Raw genomic sequence first — 23,912 nt, forward strand, 5'->3', positions numbered from 1 at the left:
GTCAAAACAGCACCCAGCTGAAAACCATCCCCTATAAAATCTACATGCTATATGGTCCGACTTTCGTTCAATTTGGTCCAGTAGTTTTGCCGTCTATAGCGAACATGCACATATATAGTCCAACCGTCAGCTTTATATATGAGATGCAATGAAAGTAGTGCTCCTGGTACGTTTTTATATTGAAGTTAAATTTCCAGATGGTTTAGTTGTGTTAAGGAAATTTTATTACAAAACTATTTACTATTTATTGTAGTTATAGTGCCTGGAATATTTCATTGAATTGTAAATTATTCATAGTAGTTTTATGATCATTCATATTTGCTCTCATTTTCAGAGTGGAACTGACCATCGTGATGCTCATATTTATAATGTAGCTGGGTTAGCTCATCATCGACTGATCCATCACTTAGGCAGCGTCAACCAAGCAGTTCTTGTCTCAGGAGAAAGTGGAGCAGGAAAGGTTTGTGTTGTTTTTTTCATTATATAAAGTAGGAAAATTTATTATTGTATATAAAGTAGGAAAATTTATTATTGTTGTTGTGAGGGCACGAGAGTAAGACTGATAACTGGGTACTGATGCTTTATTGCCAGAGAGTGGGGTATACATTAACAGGTGCGCAGAGATTGACAATTTTTGTTTCTTTACATATACATACATGAGAATAAATGTAGATGTAGTTTGTGCACATTCATGATTTTTATATTGGCGGAAAGGCCAGAGAATTCTGCACAAAATGATATAAGTTAGAAATGGCAAATTGTACAGAGAAGTCTAAAATCTCATAAAGACATTGTCTTAACAAGTACTCCCCCCCCCCCCCCCCCCCCCCCCCTCCCCCCCCCCCCCCCCCCCAAACCCCCCAACCCCCCCCCCCTCCCCCCCCAAGACATAATAGAAATAATGATTGGAGGTCAAAAATGCAATACGATGAGGCACTTCTAGTCACGGTAATGTCTTGGGGGCAAGATGCCTCCCCTGTTGTGGGTCCTGGGGAGTTCGACTGTCGTCCAAGGGCGACCGCGGCTGCGTCTGTGAGGACCTTGGACTTCTGGAGCGGCCTTGTTCTGTTGGGGCACTGGGACGCCTGCCGGGTTCTTCCCTGGTGTCATCTTCGTCATCAGGAAGGCGGGCAGTAACCGGTCTATCAAGACCCAGTCTTCGTGGCCGTGAATCATGATGAGATAAGCTTTGTCCGTGCTATGGAGGACACGGTAGGGCCCCTAGTAAGGTCTCGTCAGGGGCAGGTGGTGGGCTTCGTTCCTCACAAAGACATTCTCACAGGTGCTCGAAATGTTTCATCCTGTCGGAGAAAGTCTTGTGGCAGGGTGTGAATTTCCCTGTGATTTCCCGTGGTCTCGGAATTGGTGTTTTCTTTGGCTGCGTCTGTAGGGAAGAATTCGCCCGGCATGGTTAATGCCTTGCTGTAGACTCTTCGCGGGTGATGCCTCGTTGTTGGCTTTCAGAGCAGTACGTAGACCCAGAAGGACCCAGGGTAACTGCAATTTCCAACTCTTGTTGGTGCAGTGTGCAATCAGGGTGGCCTTCAATGAGCGGTGGGTTCTTTCCACCATGCCGTTGGCTGCAGGGTAGTATGCTGTGGTGCTGTGGAGCGTTGTTCTCATTAGACGAGCCAGGGCAGCCCGCCGACAGGTTGGACAGGAAAGCAGGACCTTGGTCCGTAGTGATGTCGTCTGGCACTCGTGGTGGCTTCTGTCATCGGAGTTGCTTCGGGCCACCTGGTGGATTGGTCGATGATCGTCAGGAGGTACCTGGCGTCTCCTGATTATGGTAGAGGGCCCAAGACGTCGACGTGGATGTGTCTGAAGCATCGCCTGGGTTGCGGGCTTCCCCACACCCGATTCTGTGTGTCGGCTGACTTTGCTCGTCTGGCAGGGCATGCACCTTTTGGCCCACTCCCTCAAGTCTTTCCTGATTCCGTGCCACATGAATTTTGTCATTAGCTGTGTCGATTTTCGTCCTGATGGATGAGATAGGCCATGGATGACATCGAATACTTGTCTTCTTTGTGAGGGTGGTATCGGGGCGGGGGCGGCCGATGCTGGTGTCGCGGAGGAGCATTGAGCCGGAAGGGTCTATAGGGATGTCTTCCCACCTCAGTGCGGTGAGGGCCATGCAGTAGGCTGACACTTCAGAATCAGTGGCCTGTTCCTGTGCCAGGTCTTTATAGTTGATCCCCAGGTGGACGGAGTTGATTTCGATTCTTGACAGGGTATCGGCCCCGGGGTTCCTCTTGCCAGGGACGTAGTTGATGGTGCAGTCAAACTGTGCGATGGCTGCCAGGTGACATTGTTGCCTTGCCAACCATGCATCTCCCGCCTTCCTGAATGCGTGGAGCAGTGGCTGGTGGTCCGTCACTAGGTACCTGAAGTGGCACACGGCTTGGTAGACGGCCAGCAACTTCCTATTGAAGGTACTGTAGCGGGTCTCCATAGGATTGAGTATCTTGCCGAAAAATGGGAGCGGTCGAGGAGAGCCATTCACGATTTATTTCAAGACGGCTCTGCAGGCAATGTTGCTGGTATTGGTGGTGAGTCTCGAGGGCGCGTTGGGGTCTTGGTAAACCAAAGTAGTGGGCTTGCTGAGGGATGCCTTTGTTAGTTCGAAGGTCCTCTGTTGGGAGGCTTCTCACTTCAGTTTCTTTGGTTTCCCCTTCAGGACTTCCGTTAAGGGAGATATGATGCGGGCAGTGTCCGGTATGAATCTACGGTAATAATTCACCATGCCAGTGAACTTCTACAGGGACTTGACTGTTGCTGGCATTGGGAATTCTTTCATGGCAGCCACCTTTGAGCCGATGGAGGGCTCTCGTGGCTGAGGAAATCTTCCCTCTCTGCTCCGAAGGTGTACTTGTTAAAACAGATGACCAATCCGTTCTCCTGAAGCCGTTTCAGGACTGCCCGTAAGTGGTTCAAGTGCTCTTCTGGGGACCTAGAGAAAATCAGGATGTTATCTACGTAGGAGACGCAGAAAGGTAGATCCCCAGGATGCTGTCCATGAGGCGTTGGAAGGTGGCACCGGTGTTCCTGAGACCCAAGGTAGAATACGAGAACGTATACGTTTTGAATGGCATGATGATAACCGTCCTAGAGATGTCGTAGGGGTGCATAGGGACTTGGCAGTAGGACTTTAGTAAGTCTATCTTCGTGAAGATCTTAGCCCCGTGAAGGGCCCTGGTGAGGTCCTGCATATTCAGCAGAGGGTAATGGTCCAGTGTCGTCACAAGATTCAGGGGGTGATAGTCCCCACAGGGCCTCTAGGTATCGTATGACTTCTTCACCTTGTGGAGGGGGGGACGCCCATGGACTCGATGCTTTCCTGCAGATCCCCATCCGCTTCATATTGGCGAACGCGCATTTGGCATCCTGGAGTCTTTTGGGCGGCAGACGGTGGAACTTGGCGTGTTTAGGTGGTCCCTTAGTAGAGATGTGATGGTAGATCCCATGTTTGGCCGGGGTTCTGGCCACCTGATGAAGCTCCAGTTTGAAGACGTCAAGGAACTCCCGCAGGAGGAAGTCATAATTGTGTGATACGAGGGAGCAGATGGCGGGCTCGCGAGGTCCGGCAGCGAGTGATCAGGAACGGCAGGTCCCTGTGTCGTGTAGACGGTTGCGTCCACCATCTACTAGAAGTTCGTGCTGCACCAGGAAGTCGGGCCCCAGGAGAGGAGCCTTGACGTCTGATGATGAAGGGCCAGTTGTAGGTGCGGCCCAGGATGAAGATTTTGAAGGTTCAGATCCCGTAATAGCAGATGGGGCTCCCGTTTGCAGCCACTAGTGCGGCCACAGCATTGGGTGTGCGGCTACGATCCTCCTCTGACAGCGGGAAAGCTGATTGCATTGCCCCATTGTCCACCAGCATCCTTTGTCTGATGATGTTGCGGATGTAGAACCCCACAGGATGGGATCCTGTAGAAGTTGCAGCCACGGCTGCTGTTGAGGGTGGCCGCCATCCTAGTTTTCTGGAAAGGAGCAGGGTGATTGGCATCTCCTGGTATCCTTCCTGAACTTCTGGTGGTAGTAGCACCAGGATGTATTGGCCTTCCTCTGCTACTGTAGGGGGGCATTCCTCCTTAAGACCACGTTCACATCCAGGTTGTTAGGTTCCTCCATCTCTATGCTGTTAGCTGAAGGCGTTGCGGCGTATCTCAAGAAGTTTCTGGGCACTGTCCACCAGGGTGTCCGTCTCCATGATTTGCACCCTCGCGTCCTGCGGAAGGCGACGAAGGAAGGTCTCTCAAGACAGGCTTACCTCCCTTCTCCGTCTGTCTGCATTGACCTCTGGCAGCAACAGGAGGTCTGTCAGCTCATCCCAGTCATCCTTGGGTTCTGTCTCCCCCAATGGCTGACTAATGAGGTCAAGGATGTGGGCAGCGCTGGAACGGAAAGGGAGTACGTCCCGATGATTTTCTTCTTCATGTCCCCGTATTTTATCTGGCCAGTCTGTGTGTGTTACCATGGGGTGATGCGGCTGAAAATTCCTCTGGCAGCATCGTCATGACGATGTTGGCTTTGGCATCCCTTGTCTGTGATGCCCGCTACTCTGAAATGGACATCGGCCCGTAGGAACCATGATGCCGTGTTTTGTCGGGAGAATGTTGGTAGTTTGACCGTCTGCCCAATGGACGCTCTCGTGGCAGTGACAGTATTTTGGAGGAAATGAGTGTCCTCGGAGGAACTGTGCACCACAGTGTCTTGCATTGTGCCCTCTCACACACCAAAACACAAAAGTGCTTTGTTTAGTCCATTAATGGTGTTTGGTTCGTCAGTCAAGACTAGACGCTGTATAGTTCCATTAATGAGTGCGGTCGATGTGTGTTGTAAATGGCGGTAGCCAAACTGTTCAAAGATGCTAGAACACACCTGGAAAAGTGTGCCATAGTAATTCCATTAGTGGAGTCGATTTCGACCGTGGAAAAGAGTTTTCAGAGACCTAGATTGTGGCACTGTGTGGTCCCGTTAATGGTTTCTCTGAAGATAAGCGGTTGTAGTGAGTCCGTTAATGGTAGAGCCAAAACTGCTGTGTTACCGGCCAATACGGGAAGTCGCTAATTGTGAGGACATGAGAGTAAGACAGATGCTTTATTGCTCGAGAGCAGGGTATATATTAACAGGTCCGGATGGACGTAGTACCTGACCCGAGGTGACAGAGGTCCGTACGCAGAGATCGACATTTTGTGTTTCTTTACATATACATACATGAGTAGTCTGTGCAACATACATGATTTTTACATTGGCGGAAAGGCCAGAGAATTCTACATAAAATTATGCAAGTTAGAAATGGCAAATTGTACAGAGAAATATAAAATCTCATAACTATGTTATCTTTACATTGTCATTAATTAAGACGAAAATACTGAGGGCACCATAGTAGACCTAACTTTAGAATTGCTAAATATCAAGGGCGTCACAAAACCGAAGTTCAGAGGCGAAAATCATATGCGGTTTGGAGATGTCCCAAGTCACCTTATGAAGTGGTATGAATGTCAAAGTCCTATCCTTAAAAAATGGCATTAGCTGGCCGCCCTCCTTTAGAGCTCAGTTGAAAGTTGTACCTTGCCTCTTACTTGCATGAACAACTTGAGTCTCTCCATTATTTGCCAGGGGAACAACCAACTACCTTGTCACTTTTCCTGTACCATAGAATCATAGGACACTACCATTTTCATTGGAGCTCCAGTTCTCTGTAATAGTGGTCATGTTCCAGACTAGTCTTCCTCATTTGATGAATCCTCTTGGTCCATCTTGCTCTTCAAAGAATACTCCTTACAATTGTAGAAGAGGTTGCTACACCAGGCACGAATAAGTCAGTTCATTTGGCATTAGGTTCTAGAGGATTATGTAACTCCAACCAAACCTGCCAGGTATGAAAAGAACTTAGAGGAAGTCTTTGTAATAGATGTCAGCAAAAATGTAAGTGGTACACTCCATCTCCATCCATAGGGTTGGTGACGATTCGTCGCTGCAGCCACCGCCAGTTCGCCACCAACTTTTGGCCACTTGTGTCATTTTGCCACTGGAGACTACAATTCGTCATCAGAGACTATTCGCCACCAGAAATATGAATAGTGTTAATTGGGTTTTTTCCTTCTACAACTTTCCATTTTTTTAGTCAATTTTATCTTTACCACTACAAGGTGCAAATTAACAAAAAAAAGGTAAAAAAAAAAAAAAATTTTATTGGTTTATGAAAAAAGATAAAAAATCCTTCAAGATATTCCAATATTGTAATAAATGTTATTGGTTTACACCAAAAAATCATTAAAAAAAAATAATAAAATAAAGAAATAGAAACTTTCGAGAACAATTTTTTTTTATTCTTCGTCCGCGTTTCGATATTTTTTTCGTAGAATTATTTTCTTCATCCTGCTTAACATTGGTAAGGATGCTTGGACTGACATAGGCACAACAAGATACTTCCTGTGATTCTTCTGCATGGCGTTTTAAATTTGTTTTCACTTTGGCAACTTGTACACTGGCTGCAGAAACAGAATGGATGTGTTCATTTATTTTCATTATCACAGCTCTACTCTTGGTGTGGATCCGTCCATTACATTGCCCCCTTTGTTCACAGCGCCAAAATTTGATGCCACGATCACTTTTGGATGATTTATCAAAAACATATATAAAGCAATTGTGTTGAAACTTCTCTTTTCCACGTCTACTAAGAATGTCTGTTTCCATTTTGAAGACTTGAGGGAGACTGGAAAAAAAAATATTAGGAAAAGAAATCATTTGGATTTCTTTGTTTTTAAACACTATAAAAAATGCCCTGTTCTGAAAAAGTGTATTAATTACATTTAACAACCAAACAACATAAATCAAAACAATAAAAACAAACGACCTATTTGCGGCGGCAAATAGTCCTCCGTGACGAATAGGCGGCGGCAAAACATCCTCGAAGGCGAACTGGCAGTGGCTAATGGTAGGCGGCGAATCAGCCGCATCGAAAGGTCCCATTCCCTCATCCATAATAAGTTGAAGCCCTCATTAATGAGGTCATTGGCTGAATTTGTACTGATGCCATGCCTGAAATTTCCTGAGATACTATTTTAGAGAATACAAAATCTGTTTAAGGATTGCTCCCGATAGTCTGATGTTGGATTCCTCTGTAGGTACTGTCCTTTTCCTTTACCTACATATATACTCTTTCTCTTGTGTTTTCAAATGATGTGTTGGGCAGGCTTTATAGAAGAGCTGCAGGTTGGGTGATTTATCAAGATCGTGCCCTATCCATATCTTCATCTTTGACCTTCATTTAAAAAAATGTATATATTTTTGGGGGTTTAAGTGGCTATCCTGGAGGGTAACTTTCTTGCATGGTGCATTGGCTCTGCTTTATTAAGTACTCTCTCTGATATATTATGTTTGCTTAGATTCTGATCTTGTAATTTTTATACAGGATTTCCTTTTCATATTGATAGTGTTATAATATATTTGTCTTTAATGTATACTATAACAAAATTTCTATTTATTATAAGAAATGTAAGTGACCTTGTGGTTTCCTCCAGACACCTTGGTAATTTTATATACAGAAACTTTGGGTTCTCAAATGAGGCACTTATTCAAGCTTCTCATTCAGATAACCATTACTGTATATATTGAATAAATACATAATGCCCTGGCCTGGACATGGCTGATGGCAATGTATATTTATTAGAAATAAGTATCCAGCTTCCCAAAAACCATGTAGAAATGTGGTGGTTGTGAGATCTACCATGTTTGCCAGAAAGGTAAAATGTTTAAAATAAAGAAAATTATAAAATCTAGATATTTTGAAGGCCTATGAGGATGTTCCATCAGAGACAGCCTCAGGGATTAAAGTACTGGGTCATGAGATCTAAGCTTATTACTTTTGTTAGACCTGAATGTAGACGACGTCTCCAATTCTGACTCTTGGTGAAATCAGTCAGCATTCCACGATGTTCTCTCTATTACTTCTGTGGTTGCTGCAGGCCTTGTCATTCCTGTTCCAGGTTAGAATTTTAATTTGTGAGAATCATTCTTGGTATAATTCTTCCTTCATTCCTTCCTTGGCATTTTTTAGTGGGGTCATTCAGTGCTTTGCTTTAAGGATTGGATTAAATTAACATGGAATTTTATTGGAAATTAACCTCAAATACTAATCATGTATTTTACCTTACAAAGTCCCTGTCCATCTATTGACCCTTGCTAGTCTTGTGAGACTTTTGATGCATATTTAAGTTGAAAAGCCTGCCATGGTTGCAGTTTGATCCTGTCAAAGATCTTGAAGACGGGGATTACCAGCACACATCCCTCCAGTTTTAGTAGTTATTGAATCCTTGTAACCTAATAGTAAATTCAGACAAAAAAAAAGTTACCAGGCTGCTGTTCCAGGCCCTGCAGCCAGTGGTGCATATGCTGTTCTTAAGATCTTAATAGTTCTTATGTTCTGCTTTGAAGGAAATGTCTGGAATTTATGTGAACATCAATAGGCTATGTAAAATTAATAGGTTTAATTGGAAATTTTTTTATTTTATTTTTTTTTGTGTAGGTACTTATTTTTCTTAGAAATTTGGCCCAATGTTAATTTATGTAGACTGCTTCACCAGTAGGTGAGAAACCCGGTGATTTTAATTCAGAAGTCACTTGTAAACTAATTGTTGAAATAAATAAGGAAAGCATATGTATTGTATCAGTGCAACAGTAACTTAAAAAAAAGAATTCTCTGAAAATTAGCAGTATCTGTAAGGTATGGTCAGGTAATGTTAATGTGTTTAAAGCAGCAGAATTGGAGGTATTTGTTAAGGAAGTCTTGATTCTCTATCACAAAATGGCTTAGGTCTGATGCTATGAAAATGAACATCCTACATATAATTCTAATGAAAAATATGAGTAAATACAAATAGAGAGAGCAGTCAGAAAAGTCATAGATATTGAAGTACATAGATGGAGGAAGAGCAGCAGCAAGGTTCAGTAAATTGTAGAAAAATGTCATCGTTGAAGATTGAACATGCCCAGGACAGAAGAGAGTGGAGACAACTTATTTCATATCTAGCCCCATTAAGGGAAAAACTGATGTAAAATCTTTACTTGTTGGAGATGATGAATGCTAGTATAGAACAAACTCCATAACCAACAAGGATATGTATCTGCTGTCCTTCAACGAGTATACTTGCTTTTATTGTTATTTTTGTATGGATTTTTTGAACTGTATTTGTTGTTTGGGAAAATATATCTACATATTTAAGAAATATTAAGTACACTATATTTTTGCAGACTGAATCAGCTCGATATATGTTAGGTTATTTGACCCACATTGAGGTTAATTATCAGTCATTACCAAGATCACCTTTAAAAGGTGTATGGAAAGACAAGGAGCCACAGGATATCCAGGAAAGGATCCTTGCCTCTAATCCAATTCTTGAAGCCTTTGGGAATGCAGCCACCTTGCGTAACCACAACTCTAGCAGGTTTGTCCATTTGAATACTCTTGTTTTGTCTCCAAATACTGTAGTAGTTTATTTTAAGTGAAATTATAGTTTTAGTTTCCCTGGAATCACAGCTTTTAATGTTGCTCTTGACATCAAAACATTGTTTGGACCTCAGAAATCTTGTAGTTAGAAATTAAGATACTCACCATTCACTGAAGTGTCAGATATTCTCCAAGTCCATGTAAGCTGAAAATAGTAAGCCAGCCTTATTCTAACACCATGATGTAAGAACTCAAATATGCAGTAAAGGTACAAGCAATAAAAGGCTTTTCAAAAAGATATTCATGAAAATAATTTTTTCATAATAATAAACATTCACCATAAATTCTCCATGAGTGCCAGTCAGCTTTTGAAGCAATATATGTAAATATCACCTCCCTCTATTAGAGAACATCATCTATCTAGAATGCTGTCAACCAAGTTATATATATATATTTTTTTTTGCCTATTACCCAAAAACATGCAAATGCCCCCTAGAGCATGACATGCAGGTGACAGATGGAGTTGAGTAAAGTTAAAAATTGGAATAGTAAGGAAAAACCAAATGGAATGAATGAATGAAACGTAAAGCAGTGCGACTGTGACCAAAGGGATGCTACAAATGGCTTCTAGTACCATGCAGAGTGCACAGAATGTTATCCCCTATTGTTGGCATCAGCCACCCCATATGACCTAAGGAGGATAGCTTTGGTTTTTAGTAAACAAATTTTTATCTTAAAATTTATCCAATCACTTTGCAGAACTCATAAGTTGTATAAATGTCTTGTTCAGTAATGTAAAACATGCGAGTGGGACTCATTTATCAGAGATTTTTAGCCTTACATAAATAGATTTTATCAAACAGTGCTTGATAAGTACTGTAAATAAATGTTGGATTGTGTATTTTCGGTATGAAATGCATTGTGTGTGGATCAGACACCTAAAAATATTTGTTTTGCAATTTCTTTTATGTATTACTGGGTAAGGTATTATTGGATTCCTTTTATAGATTTGGGAAGCTCATTCGGCTACAGTATGGTGGTCGACAACTGAGAGGAGCAGAAATCGACACCTACCTTTTAGAAAAAACTAGAGTTACATGTCAGCCTGATAAGGAACGCAACTTTCACATATTTTACCAGGTTAGTGCTTAATGTTTTTTAATATAACTGCAGAATGAAGAAATAATCTTGAAATAGAGGAAATGGAAGGACAAAGAAAAGTGTAAAAAAATTGTTTATCAAAAAATAAAATAGAAATAGAACAGAAAGTGCAAGGACACAAAGTTATTTAAGATTTACAGAAGAAACAAGTTTTGAAAGTGTATAATAGGATACAAGGCGGGCAAGAATTGCAAAGTCACAAAGCTATTAATGCTAGATATAAAAGATATCACAAATGCATGCTGGTGAGTACTTAGGACCAGGTTGTTGGTTGGAACTTTTTTTTTCAACAAGCATCCACCTTCACCAACTTATGCAGATGTAACACCTTTCTACGTAATTAATTTCAGATGCATAGATCAAGGATAGTAAAACTAAGGACTATGATGGACTGCCATTTGTGTATGCAATCGCCCTTCCATGATAGTGGCTAGATTTATTAGTAATTGCTGATAATCCAAGTTGGTTAACAACAAAATTCAGTTCATGCACTGAATGCTTGTACATTCACAGTATCTTATGACAACCATTTGAAATGTATTCATTATTCCATTGGAATAATGGATACATCTTAATGAAAATTTTACTCTGTACCATTCTCGGGGGATGCGTACCAGACCCCCCCCCCCCCCATGAATAGGTCAAATACACGAATACTACTTAAAATTCCTCTAAAAATGCTTGTGTTTGGTCATTCAAACACAAAACCCCTCTAAAAATGCTTATACCCGAGCGAATTTTAATAGTTTTATCACAAAAAGTACATTTAGTCATGGAAATATGAAAATACAATACTATACTCTGTTTTTTTCCATCTGTCCACCAGCCTGTGGTGTTTGCGTATGGTAACACTGCATCCCCAGGCTTTTGATAGTTACGCTATGTGTAAGTTTTAGGTAAATAAAAGGATATCTGGGTGTACATTTGCAACTGAAAAGTGTTTTAATAATTTACTGTATGCGAATGACACAGTTAATATTCGAAATAGGATATTGTTATTAATGTTTGAATGTAAGCTAAATGTAACTATCTAATGCCCAGGACGCAGTGTTGCCATACGCAAACACCACAGGCGGGTGGACAGATAAAAAAAAACAAGTACGTATAGTTAATACTAATTTCTCAATGAAAGATACCAAGAATAGGCAAATTTTCTGTGAAAAATGCCTATACAGTGGTCTCCCCCATATTTGCGGGGGATGCGTACCTGACCCCCCCCCCCCCATGAATAGTTAGAACCCGTGAATACGTAGTTGGAACCCTATAAAAATGTTGAAAAAAGCCTATTTTGTTAGTTAAAGCTCAAGAAAAACCCACTAAAAACATTTATACTTGGTATTTTAATAGTTTTATCATAAAAAGTGCATTTTATGATGAATTGATAAAAAAACCAGGAATTTGTGGATATTTCTCATAGAAAAATACAGGCGGCCCTCGGTTAGCGGCAGGGGTTCCGTTCCTGGCCACCGACGCCAAGCGATTTTCGACGCTGAGCGATTTTAAAGCCTACGGCCGCCGCACACCTTCTTTCGAAACTGTAGACCAGTCAAAGGCGCCGTAATCCCACAACGGGGCAATAAGTAAAATTATATTTATGCACTATAGTACTATAGAATTTACTGTACAGTACATGTGGGTGTCTAGAGTATGTAAAGATATAATAAAGTTTATACAGTGTACAGGTATCTGTAGTGTTCAGGTTACGATCATTAGTCTTACGATAGTTCGATTTTATGAGAGATCAAATTACAATGGCCTAACTTTATCCATCTTCTAGTTACATAAGTTCAATAACAGCAAAAGAGAATGGTGAAAGTATGGTTTTAACGTTATACTCGTTGCGTGAACGTGTACAACCATGAACAACCGAATGAGAAAACGACTTTTTTTTTTCTAAGTACAACCGAACTGGATAACATCTGTTTGGCTTGTATTTCGATCATCGTACTACAGTGCAACATTACCGTATTTGTTATAAATGGCGTTATGTATAGAATAGAACTGAGATATCTTAATGTAATAACTTTATTCGCTATAGATCAGAGATCAATATAGATTAAAGATCAATCGGGAAATATACAACGGGTTAAATTTAAACCTAATTATGACTGAAGCTGAGAAAACTGTTCAAGCTGCTAATGACTATTATCGTACATCGGCAACAAGGATAAAACTGCAGTAAACGTCTGCCATCACACACAACCATAGATAAAATTAGGATAAAATAATTTTAATCAAAACTACTGTGCTTGAAAGAACGCATTTTACTGTTGGTTTCACGCCGATATAAGATAAATAACGTAAAGTTTGTATTACGATGATATAAAGGATTACGTATTGCGAACGGAATCACGTAATTTGTTACGCAATAAACATGCCGCCAACGTAATCTGTTAACGAAAAAAATAGTAGTTCACATTCACAACGAGACATATTCAATAAATATTTCCACCTAAAAACACGCTGTATAAGGAAAAATAACTTTGTCTCATATAAGTCAAGTATCTAGATATTCGTTTATGCTAACTAGAAGCAAGAGCATTTGCTCAGAATTGCGTTATGGTGAAACAGACTCGTATTCATCAGCTGATTTCAAACCACAACATTGGCCGCTCTGCGGAATACGGGCTTAAGTTTGCCGTAGTATTTTAAAATACAATAATATGAGAATACATACAATATTCTTGGATACAGTGAAATAATGTATAACTTTTTAAAGGATTTATGGAAAAGATGCATAATTAATAAATAACACAATGCATTTTTCGGAACTGGCGGACAAGAACTAAGAAGATGAAAAACCATCCCCTGACAACGTGGAGCGTAGTTACAAAGGCTGCCTTAATTTGTATCTTATTTCTGTACAAAAATGAAAATACCTTTACGCAATATATTTTCATACACATTTTAAACATAAAACCATAAACATTTGAAAAATCGACACATCGATCGCTAATTTTTTTTTTTTTTTCTTTAACTCGATATTTTTGGAAGAGCGGTAGACGGCGGCAAAAAAAGTGCAAATTAGCGATCGATGTGTCGATTTTATAAATGTTTATGCTTTTATGTTTAAAATGTGTATGAAAATGTATTACGAATAGGGTATTTTTATTTCTGTGTAGAAATATGATAAAAAGGCAGCTTTTGAAACTCCCCTTCAAGTTATCGACTACGATGTGTTTTTCAAGTTCGTTCTTGTATGCCGCGGCGGCATACAAGAACGAACTTGAAAAACACATCGTAGTCGATAACTTGAAGGGGAGTTTCAAAAGCTGCCTTTTTATCATATTTCTGCACAGAAATAAAAATACCCTATTCGTAATACATTTTCATACACATTTTAAACATCAAAGCATAAACATTTATAAAATCGACACATCGATCGCTAATTTGCACTTTTTTTAAATCTATTAGGTTTCGGAAGAGCGGCAGGCGGCGGCTTACAAGAAAGAACATGAAAAAACATCGTATTTGCTATCGTGAAGGGCAGTTTCAAAAGCTACCTTTGTATCATATTTCTGTACAGAAATAAAAATGCCTTTCACGTAATACATTTTCACACACATTTTAAACAAAAGCATGAACAATTATGAATCGACACATCCATAGCTAAATTTGCACTTATGTAACTGATATTTTCGGCATAGAACAGCGTCAGAGGCATATATTTTACCCTAATACCTACGTAATAACTCTCCATAAAATTTGTTAATATAATTTGCATAACCTTTATGGTCTGAACGGCATTTCTACATATGTATGAACTCGTTAGACAACGGCGCTAGCGGCGCTGTTAACTGAAATTTGTGCCGTAAAGATACCTTTAAAATGCCTTATTTTTTTAATGAATATTTTTGACGACCGCCGTAAAACCGATTCGCCGTTGAGTGATTGCGCCGTTAACCGCGGGCCGCCTGTACTGCGAATATGCGAATTTTCCACAAATAATGCGGGGAAACTTTCCCGAGAGAAATCTGCAAATGTGAGAGTCCGCGAATCCGGAGAACGCGAATACAGGTGGTCCACTGTATATGTTTTATATTGAACCCCGGTAATTTTGAGAAAACTAATACAGGGGTTTACTGTATGTACAGTGATTATACAGCTTCTCTTGTATGGTTGGTTAGTTAAATGTGTAACATGGTTACAAGTGAGATTTTACATTAAACTTTCTTTATTTGGAAAGTTGTGTTAAGGTATTGTTCATATCCTGCATGATGACAGTATTTTCGGCAAGCAAGAAGGAGCTCCGTTGACAACAAGGAACACACTGCTGACAGTACAGCTGGGTTCCAAACTCACTCTCTTCACAGCACCAACGATTATTCCAAAATTAGTGAAGTGGTATCTCTGTCAGAGGGAAGCGAAGCAGTGGCTCCCAAGTTCTGAGCGGAATACCGCTGCTGCCAGACATCCAGGCGAGAAGCAGGGCTGACAACTGAAGAGCCTGTAAAGATACAAATAACATGCTTTCTCCCTCAGGAAAGAAGAAATCTTCTATCCTGTGAGTGAAAAGAATCATATTTATCTGTAAGGATAGTAAAGGGAAGGGACTCAGATGTACGACTCACTCCCCTTCCCCCACCAAAATGACGGGAAAAAGACAAGATAGCAGTATTGACTGGTCCTGCAAGTAGATGGGAGGAACACAGTTGTACGCCATTAAAATTCATATTGAAGATGTGTAGGAATACTCTTATGCTTGACAGCCGAATCCTAGCATAAGAATGTTGTCTGCAACATGAACCCCCAACGTCTCGGAAAATCCCGAAACACAATTCTGAAAGACTAAAACATTACCACGTTCCCAGAAAATGTGTTATACTAGATAAAATCAAAGTTACATAAATCATTAATGTCATAATACAAATGTTTTCAAAGTACAATACTATAACAAATGTAAAGTGCTAAAGAATAAAACGTAGCTGGCCCACCCCGAGAAGAGCCTTTATTAGGCTTAGAGGTCTGGATAAACTAATCCTTTATAATGATTATAATAACCCTTTCTCCCTGAATGAGAGGCCGTCTAAAAATGTTGACAGCTACAGGACTTGTGGGCGGGATAAATATGAAACAAACCATGGGCTTAGAAAAAAAAACTGGCTGGGGGGGAGGAGAGCAAAGCGAAAGTCAACTCTCCAAGGCAGTTAAAGAATGACTGATGTGTCATGAGGTTCCAAACCCAGTTGGTAACCAGCTTCCACCTTTTATATGCATAAGTTGTCAGATGCCACAGATTCCTTGCTTTACAATCTTTGATTGTTTTTTAACCAGTTTTCAGCTGGCACTAGGAGATTATCCTGTTGTTAAAACCTCAGGTTTTAACAACAGGAAAAATACAAATTGATTAAAAATTTGTCATTTTCCATTGTTTTATGATTGATAATTTAGATTACATTTATTTGACTCTGCCATACAATTTATCTATCTATCTATATAGTACATAAAAATCTATGTACAGTAATACCTCAGTCTTATGCGATTCGAGTTGCACGAATTCACAATAGCGCAAAATTTTCCTTGGAACCTAACTAACTATCATATGTGAGTATTTCACAGACATGCAAATGCAACATTTTCAAATCTTGGAGAAACCCTGTAAAAGTGTTTGTTTAATTTTTTTATGTAATAATAAGTTTTCAAGCTTTTGTGTAAATTAACATTAAATAATAATTATCTCTCTCTCTCTCTCTCTCTCTCTCTCTCTCTCTCTCTCTCTCTCTCTCTCTCTCTCTCTCTCTCTCTCTCTCTCTCTCTCTCTCTCTCACTGAGATGAGATGAGAGTATTTTTATGGTACATGTAGTATGTACTATGTTTATTATTAATAATAATAGTAATAATAATAATATAGTAATAATAAATGTGCCTTAGTCAACATACAAGAGGGCAAAGTAACAAGGACTGAAGGGATAAAGCTACCAGATGGGAACATCAAACACCTAGATGAGACAGGATACAAATACCTGGGAATAATGGAAGAAGGGGATATAAAACACCAAGAGATAAAACACAATCAGGAAAGAATATATGCAGAGACTTAAGGCGATACTCAAGTCAAAGCTCATTGCCGGAAATATGATAAAAGCCATAAACACATTGGCAGTGCCAGTACTAATCAGATATAGTGCAGGAATAGTGGGATGGATGAAGGCAGAACTACACAGCATAGAGCAGAAAACTAGGAAACATATGACAATACACAAAGCACTACACCCTAGAGCAAATACGGACAGACTATACATAACACGAAAGGAAGGAGGGAGAGGATTACTAAGTATAGAGGACTGCGTCAACATCAAGAACAGAGCACGGGCAATATCTGAAAACCAGTGAAGACGAGTAGCTCAAGAGTGCATGGGAAGAAGGACTGATGAAAGTAGACGAAGACCCAGAAATATACAGAGATAAGAGAATGATAAACAGAGTAGAGGACTGGCACAACAAACCAATGCACGGACAATACATGAGACAGACTAAAGAACTAGCCAGCGATGACACATGGCAATGGCTACAGAGGGGAGAGCTCAAGAAGGAAACTGAATGAATTATAACAGCAGCACAAGATCAGGCCCTAAGAATCAGATATGTTCAAAGAACCATAGATGGAAATAATCTCTCCCATATGTAGGAAGTGCAATAAAAAAAATGAAACCATAAATCACATAGCAAGCAAATGTCCAAAAACCACTTGCACAAAACCAGTACAAAAGAGGCATGATGCAAAAGCCCTCCACTGGAGCCTGTGCAAGAAACATCAGCTACCTTGCAGTAATAAGTGGTACGAGCACCAACCTGAAGGAGTAATAGAAAATGATCAGGCAAAGATCCTCTGGGACTATGGTATCAGAACAGATAGGGTGATACATGCAAATAGACCAGACGTGATGTTGATAGACAGAATCAAGAAGAAAGTATCACTCATTGATATCGCAGATATTGCAATACCATGGGACACCAGAGTTGAAGAGAAAGAGAAGGAAAAATGGATAAGTATCAAGACCTAAAAATAGAATTAAGAAGGATATGGAATATGCCAGTGGAAATTGTACCCATAATCATAGGAACACTAGAGAATCCTTAATGACTTTGATGACTATGGTATCATAGTTTATCTATAAAATTCAAATATATACACCAATTTTGACTATTTGATCATGAACTCTATAGGTGCTCTACTAGCCTGTTTAAGTAGCACAAAAAAAGTTGCTATTCGGAAAATAGAGAAGAATCTCTACAAGTGTAACGCTGCTGAAGTAGCCATTACTTTAATAAAGTATGCTTGAGAGAGGGTCTGCTTCCTAAATATAATACTACTAATAATAATAATAATAATAATAATAATAATAATAATAATAGTAATAATAATAGTAATAATATATAACTGTATAGTTACAAAATTTGTATGTGATAGTGTATTAAAGAAATAACCTTTCCATTTCACTTTTAAGTAAAAACAATCTCTCTCTCTCTCTCTCATCTCATCTCATCTCTCTCTCTCTCTTCTCCTCTCTCATCTCTCTCTCGTCTCTCTCCTCTCTCTCTCTCTCTCTCTTCATCTCTCTCTCTCTTACTGAGATGAGGGAATTTTTATGGTACATGTAGTATGTACTATGTTTATTGATATTTTCAAATATTAATAATAATAATTAATAATAATAATAATAATAAAGCTGTAATGACAAAATGATGCATATAACAAGTTCTTTCCCTCAACTTTCTTTTAACTACACAGAAGCTTGAAGTCCAGAGCTGTCAAATACGTCAAGTAATGTGACAGGAGGGTAGTGGTAGATAATTTCTAATTTATCAATTTTTACCTTTAGCGTCTAGAACTGTAAATGCATTTTTCTGAGACAGACACATAACTAAGAGTTATATTTGTCCCCCCAAAAAAGACAAAAAGACACTGTCAGTTCATGAAAAGGAATTTCAGAACAAAGAGAAAGAGACAGAATAAGGAATTTTTAAAAGTGATTGAGAAGACTTCTAAAAATAGATCATAGGTCAGAAGGGGGAAAAAAAAGAGAGAAATATGATGTATGTATGTAATCTTCACACACACACACACCTATATTCTTACCAACTATTTATTTCTTTTTTTTTTAAGGATAATGTATTAAGCTAACTTTTAAATGAAATTACAGAAACTTTAATTGTGTTTAAAAGTTAGCTTAATATTTAGGGCACATGATTAGGGTTATGTTTAGTGTTCAAACTGTAGAAGTACATCTATTAGCAGAGACCGTGCCAAATTTCCTCAAAAATTCCCCTTGCGTGAGGGGGTCTGGAACCTAATCCCACGTAAGTTCAAGGTATTACTGTATAGTATAAAAGTGGATGTAGTGTATGTATGTGTGTGTGCATGTTTCAGCACAATTCTGAAATGCATTGAGCAATTTCAACCAAACTTGGTATACATGTGCCTTTACCATCTGGAAAAGAATACTCTGTTGGTACATTAATGGTGTGAAGTATATCTTAGTTTAACCAGACCACTGAGCTGATTAACAGGTCTCCTAGGGCTGGCCCGAGGGATTAGATATTTTTACGTGGCTAGGAACCAATTGGTCACCTAGCAACGGGACCTACAGCTTATTGTGGGATCCGAACCACATTATATTGAGGAATGAATTTCTGTCACCAGAAATAAATTCCTCTGATTCAGAGTTGGCAGAGCCGAGAATCGAACTTTGGACCACCGGATTGGCAGCCGAGCGCAAAAACCACTTGTCCAGTGGGGAACTAATGGTGTGAAAGGGGGCCTGTTTGTGAAGGGGGTGAAATGTAATAGTAACTGAAAACCACAGATATTAGTGTCTAATCCAAAGTTTTCGATGTTGCTGAGATGAATTGTGTCGGTTCTAATGTCCAAAAAGTCCAAGTTCAGCCCTGATAGGGGAGGGTGGGAAGGGGGATGACATGTAAAAATAACTGAAAAGACAGATATTAGTGTCTAACCCATAGTTTTCGAGGTCACTGACAAGAATAGTGATACTCTTGATGTACTATAAGTCCAACTTCAGCCCCGATTGGAAGGGGGGTTGTGGGAAGGGGGTGACATAAAAATAACCGAAAACAACAGATATTATTGTCCAATCCATAGTTTGCGAGGTCACCGAGATGAATCGTGACACTCCTCATGCCCTTTAAGTCCCATGTTCAGCTCTGATAGGAAGGAGGGGTGAGAAGGGGTGGGAAGGGAGTGACATGAAAAATTTTAAAAAATGATATATATTAGTGTCTAATCCATAGTTTTCAAGGTTGCTGAGATGAATAGTGACACTCCTTTAGTTCTCACTGGAAGAGTGGGTTGTGCACTCGCCTATCAATATGGTAACCCAAGTTCACTTCCAGCTCCCAGTGATTAGAAATTCATTTCTCGATATAATGTGGTATGGATCCCACAATAAGTTGTAGGTCCCATTGCTAAGTAACCAGTTGGTTCCTAGCCACATAAAAAATAATCCTTCTGGCCAGCCCTAGGAGAGCTGTTAATTAGCTCAGTGGTCTGGTTAAACTAGGATATACTTGAACTTAATAGGTAGGGGGCGGGGGGAGAGGGGTTGTAAGATAGAATGTAAAAAACGACATATTAGTGGCTAGTCCATAGCTTTCGATTGTCGCCGACATGAATAGAGACACTCCTGATGTTCATTAAGTCCAAGTTCAGTCCTGATAGGAAAGGGGGGGTTGGTGGGAAGGGGTTGACATGTAGAAATAGCCAAAAATGTCACATATTAGTGTCTAAACCATAGTTTTTGGGGTCGTTATGATGAATACACGCTCCCGATGCCTTTTAAGTCCAAGTTTAGCCGCGATAGGAAGTGGGGGTATGAGAAGGGGTGACATGTAAAAATAACTGAAAACAACATATATTAGTGTCTAATTCAAAGATTTTGAGGTCACTGAGTTGAATAGTGACACTCCCGATGACCTTTAAGTCCAAGTTCAGCCCCGATAGGAATGGTGGTTTGTGAGAAGGGGTGGGAAGGGGTTGACATGTAAAACTAACTGAAAACTATAGATAGTTGAGTTTAATCCAGGAGTAGGCAAACTACGGCCTGCAGGCCACATGCGGCCTGTCAAATTTTAGTAAGTTTGAAAGAGAAAGGTTATTTTGTCTTTCAAATGTGTTTCATGCAAAGTTCCTACTTTTAAATACTAGTTATATAATAAAAATTGTTTTCCAACTGAGTTACTCTGTTTTTCAAATAAATGCATTTCATGTGAATCTTCTATAGTATTTTAAAATATTAATTGATGAAAATTAATTGCATTTTTTTAAAAGCCTTTCATTTTTTTTTTTCAAATATTAATTATTTTGCTTAACCCTTAAACGCCAAGCCGGTATTTCCAAAAGTGTCTCCCGTATGCTGTCGGCGTTCAGGAGTGAGCGCCGAAGCGGAAAAAAAGTTTTATTTTTAAATCACAGTACGCTTAGTTTTCAAGATTAAGAGTTCATTTTTGGCTACTTTTTTTGTCATTTCCTGAAGTTTAGTATGCAACCATCAGAAATGAAAAAATGTCATTATCATAAAAAAAATGTCATTATCATATATATAACTGTGAAACAAAATTTCATATATAATTGTATACAAATCGCGCTGTGAGCAAAACGGTTAAAGCTAATGAGTTAATTTTTTCTGTTGAATTGTACACTAAATTGCGATGATTTTGTTATATAACAAATTGTCAAACGATCAAAGCAACACAGAGAAAATGTCACAATATGATGCATGAATTCGTAACGTGCAGACGTAAAAAAAAATATTTAAAAAATCACCATAAATCAAAATATAGTGCTAGAGACTTCCCGTTTATTGCAAAATGAAGGTAATTGATTGAATATTACTAGAATGTAAGTGTTGTAGCTTACAATTGCAGTTTTTGACCAGTTTGGTCGAGTTAAAGTTGATTGAAGGTCAAATTTTTTCTATTTATCGTTATGTATATGAAAATATTTCAAAACTGATAAAAGCTACAACCATGAGTTATTTTTTGTTGTATTCTACATGAAATTGCACACATTTTCATATAGAAAACTTTATGTAATGGCTAATATAAAACGGTGGAAACATTACAACAATCTGACAAAAGAATTTCTGATTTTTTCAGCAAGAGTTACCGCGCGGACGTAAGGAAAAAGTTTTTTTCAAAAATTCACCATAAATTGAAATATTGTGCTAGACTTCCAATTTGTTGCAAAATGAATGTAAATGATTGAATATTACTAGAATGTAAGAGTTTTAGCTTACAATTGCGTTTTTCAACCATTTCGGTCGAGTCAAAGTTGACCGAAGGTTGAAATTTTGGCACTTATTAGTATTTATATAAAAATATTTCAAAACTGATAAAAGCTTCAACCATGGGTTGTGTTTTGTTGTATTCTACATGAAATTGCGCACATTTTCATATATAAACCTTTATGTAAAGGCTAATATAAAACCGTGTAAACATTACGACAATCTGACAAAGAATTTGATTTTTTTCGGCAGTTACAGCGTGGACGTAAGTAAAAAGTTATTTCAAAAATTCACCATAAATCGAAATGTTGTGCTAGAATCTTCCAATTTGTTGCAAAAAGGAAGGTAAATGATTGATACTAGAATGTAAGAGTGTTAGCTTACAATTGCGTTTTTCGACCATTTCGGTCGAGTCAAAGTTGACCGAAGGTTGAAATTTTGGCACTTATAGTATATATGAAAATATTTCAAAACTGATAAAAGCTACAATCATGGGTTGTTTTTTGTTGTATTCTACATGAAATTGCATACATTTTCATATAGTATAAAACTATGTGACGGCTAGTATAAAACGGTGCAAATATTATGACAAAGTGACAAAATAATTTCTGAGATGTGTTGCTGATGCTTTTTAGTGCGAGAAGAAAGAAATTCGAGCATGCGTGCTTGGTTAATGCTTGTAAACAATACAAAAGCTTGATTTGTGAACTCCCAGCATCCCTCAAGGCGCGTGATTCAAAATTTTTTGCCAAGTAGGCCTGTAATGATTTTTCCGCAAATATTTAAAAAACTTTTTAACTTTTTAGCGTTGACGTATTTTACACCAAGCACCCAACAGACAATTTTTGTCAATGTAAAATACGTCCAAAAGGTGTTTAAGGGTTAATATATGTACTGTATGGTCCTATAAAATTGTACATTTTTGAGTGTGGCCCATGCATTGAAAAATTTGCCAACTGCTGGTCTAATCCATAGTTTTTGAGGTCTGTGGGACAAGCAGTGACAACACTCCTGATGTCCTTGAAGTCCAAGTCCAAGTTCAGTCCCCATAGGATGGGAGGGGTGAAAAATAAAATTTAAAAAATGATAGATATTAGTGTTATATCCATAGTTTTCAAGGTAACTGGGATGATTAGAGATTTCCGATGCCTTTTCAGTCCAAGCTCAGCCCCCAATAGGGAGGGGGTGGGAAGAGGGTAACATGTAAAAATAACCAAAAACAGATGTTAGTGTCTAATCCATATTTTTGAGGTTGCCGAGATGAATAGTGACATTCCCGATGCCCTATAAGTCGAAGTTCAGCCTCAATAGGGATTGGGAAGGGTGAGAAAGGTTGAAAGATAAAATGTAAAAAATGACAGATATTAGTGCCTAATCCATAGTTTTGGAGGTCGCTTGGATGAATACACACTCCTAATGCCCTTTATGTCCAAGTTCAGTCCCAATAGGAAAGGGTGGGTGGAAAGGGTTTGACATGTTAATACAGGCGGTCCCCGGGTTACGACGGGTCCGGCTTACGACGTTCCGAGGTTATGACGCTTTTTCTTAAATATTCATTGAAAAATCCGCCCTGGGTTACGACGCTTGTTCCGAGGTTACGACGCTGACGCTTCCGACGCTCCGAGTTTACGACGCTTTTAAAAAACACATATTATGATAAGATAAGAATCCTTTATAGTTTAGCACAGTTTCTCTCTCTCTCTCTCTCTCTCTCTCTCTCTCTCTCTCTCTCTCTCTCTCTCTCTCTCTCTCTCTCTCTCTCTCTCTCTCTCTCTCTTGTATTTTCCAAGAAAATAATCACTATAATTTTCTCTCTCTCTCTCTCTCTCTCTCTCTCTCTCTCTCTCTCTCTCTCTCTCTCTATACTACAAAGATGTATGTTTTTTAGTATGATAAATAAATTATTTACTATTTTCAAATATTAATATTAATTTATACAGCAATAATATCAATTCATTAAAGAAAATACCATAGTGAATTAGTAAGATTTTAGCTTATATTTAAAAAATTATCGAAGAATGAAGGAAATCCCAGTCTTCTCTGTTGAAGGAAA

The 23,912-nt window shown here is 39.1% G+C and overlaps 1 protein-coding gene across 1 annotated transcript in view; it reads left to right on the forward strand.

Annotated features, from left to right (window-relative positions):
- The first annotated feature begins 341 nt into the window (after positions 1 to 341).
- The window catches only part of LOC135218240 (unconventional myosin-XIX-like), a 143,833-nt gene continuing 120,262 nt past the window's right edge, over positions 342 to 23,912 (forward strand). Inside the window, exons 1-3 of the mRNA XM_064254400.1 lie at positions 342 to 460; positions 9,259 to 9,452; positions 10,462 to 10,594. Coding sequence (XP_064110470.1) covers positions 9,277 to 9,452; positions 10,462 to 10,594 — 309 coding nt within the window. The 5' untranslated portion in view covers positions 342 to 460; positions 9,259 to 9,276. The remainder of the gene's footprint in view (positions 461 to 9,258; positions 9,453 to 10,461; positions 10,595 to 23,912) is intronic.

This window comes from Macrobrachium nipponense, chromosome 9 (assembly GCF_015104395.2).
Source record: "Macrobrachium nipponense isolate FS-2020 chromosome 9, ASM1510439v2, whole genome shotgun sequence".
In the NCBI taxonomy this organism is placed as follows: domain Eukaryota; kingdom Metazoa; phylum Arthropoda; class Malacostraca; order Decapoda; family Palaemonidae; genus Macrobrachium; species Macrobrachium nipponense.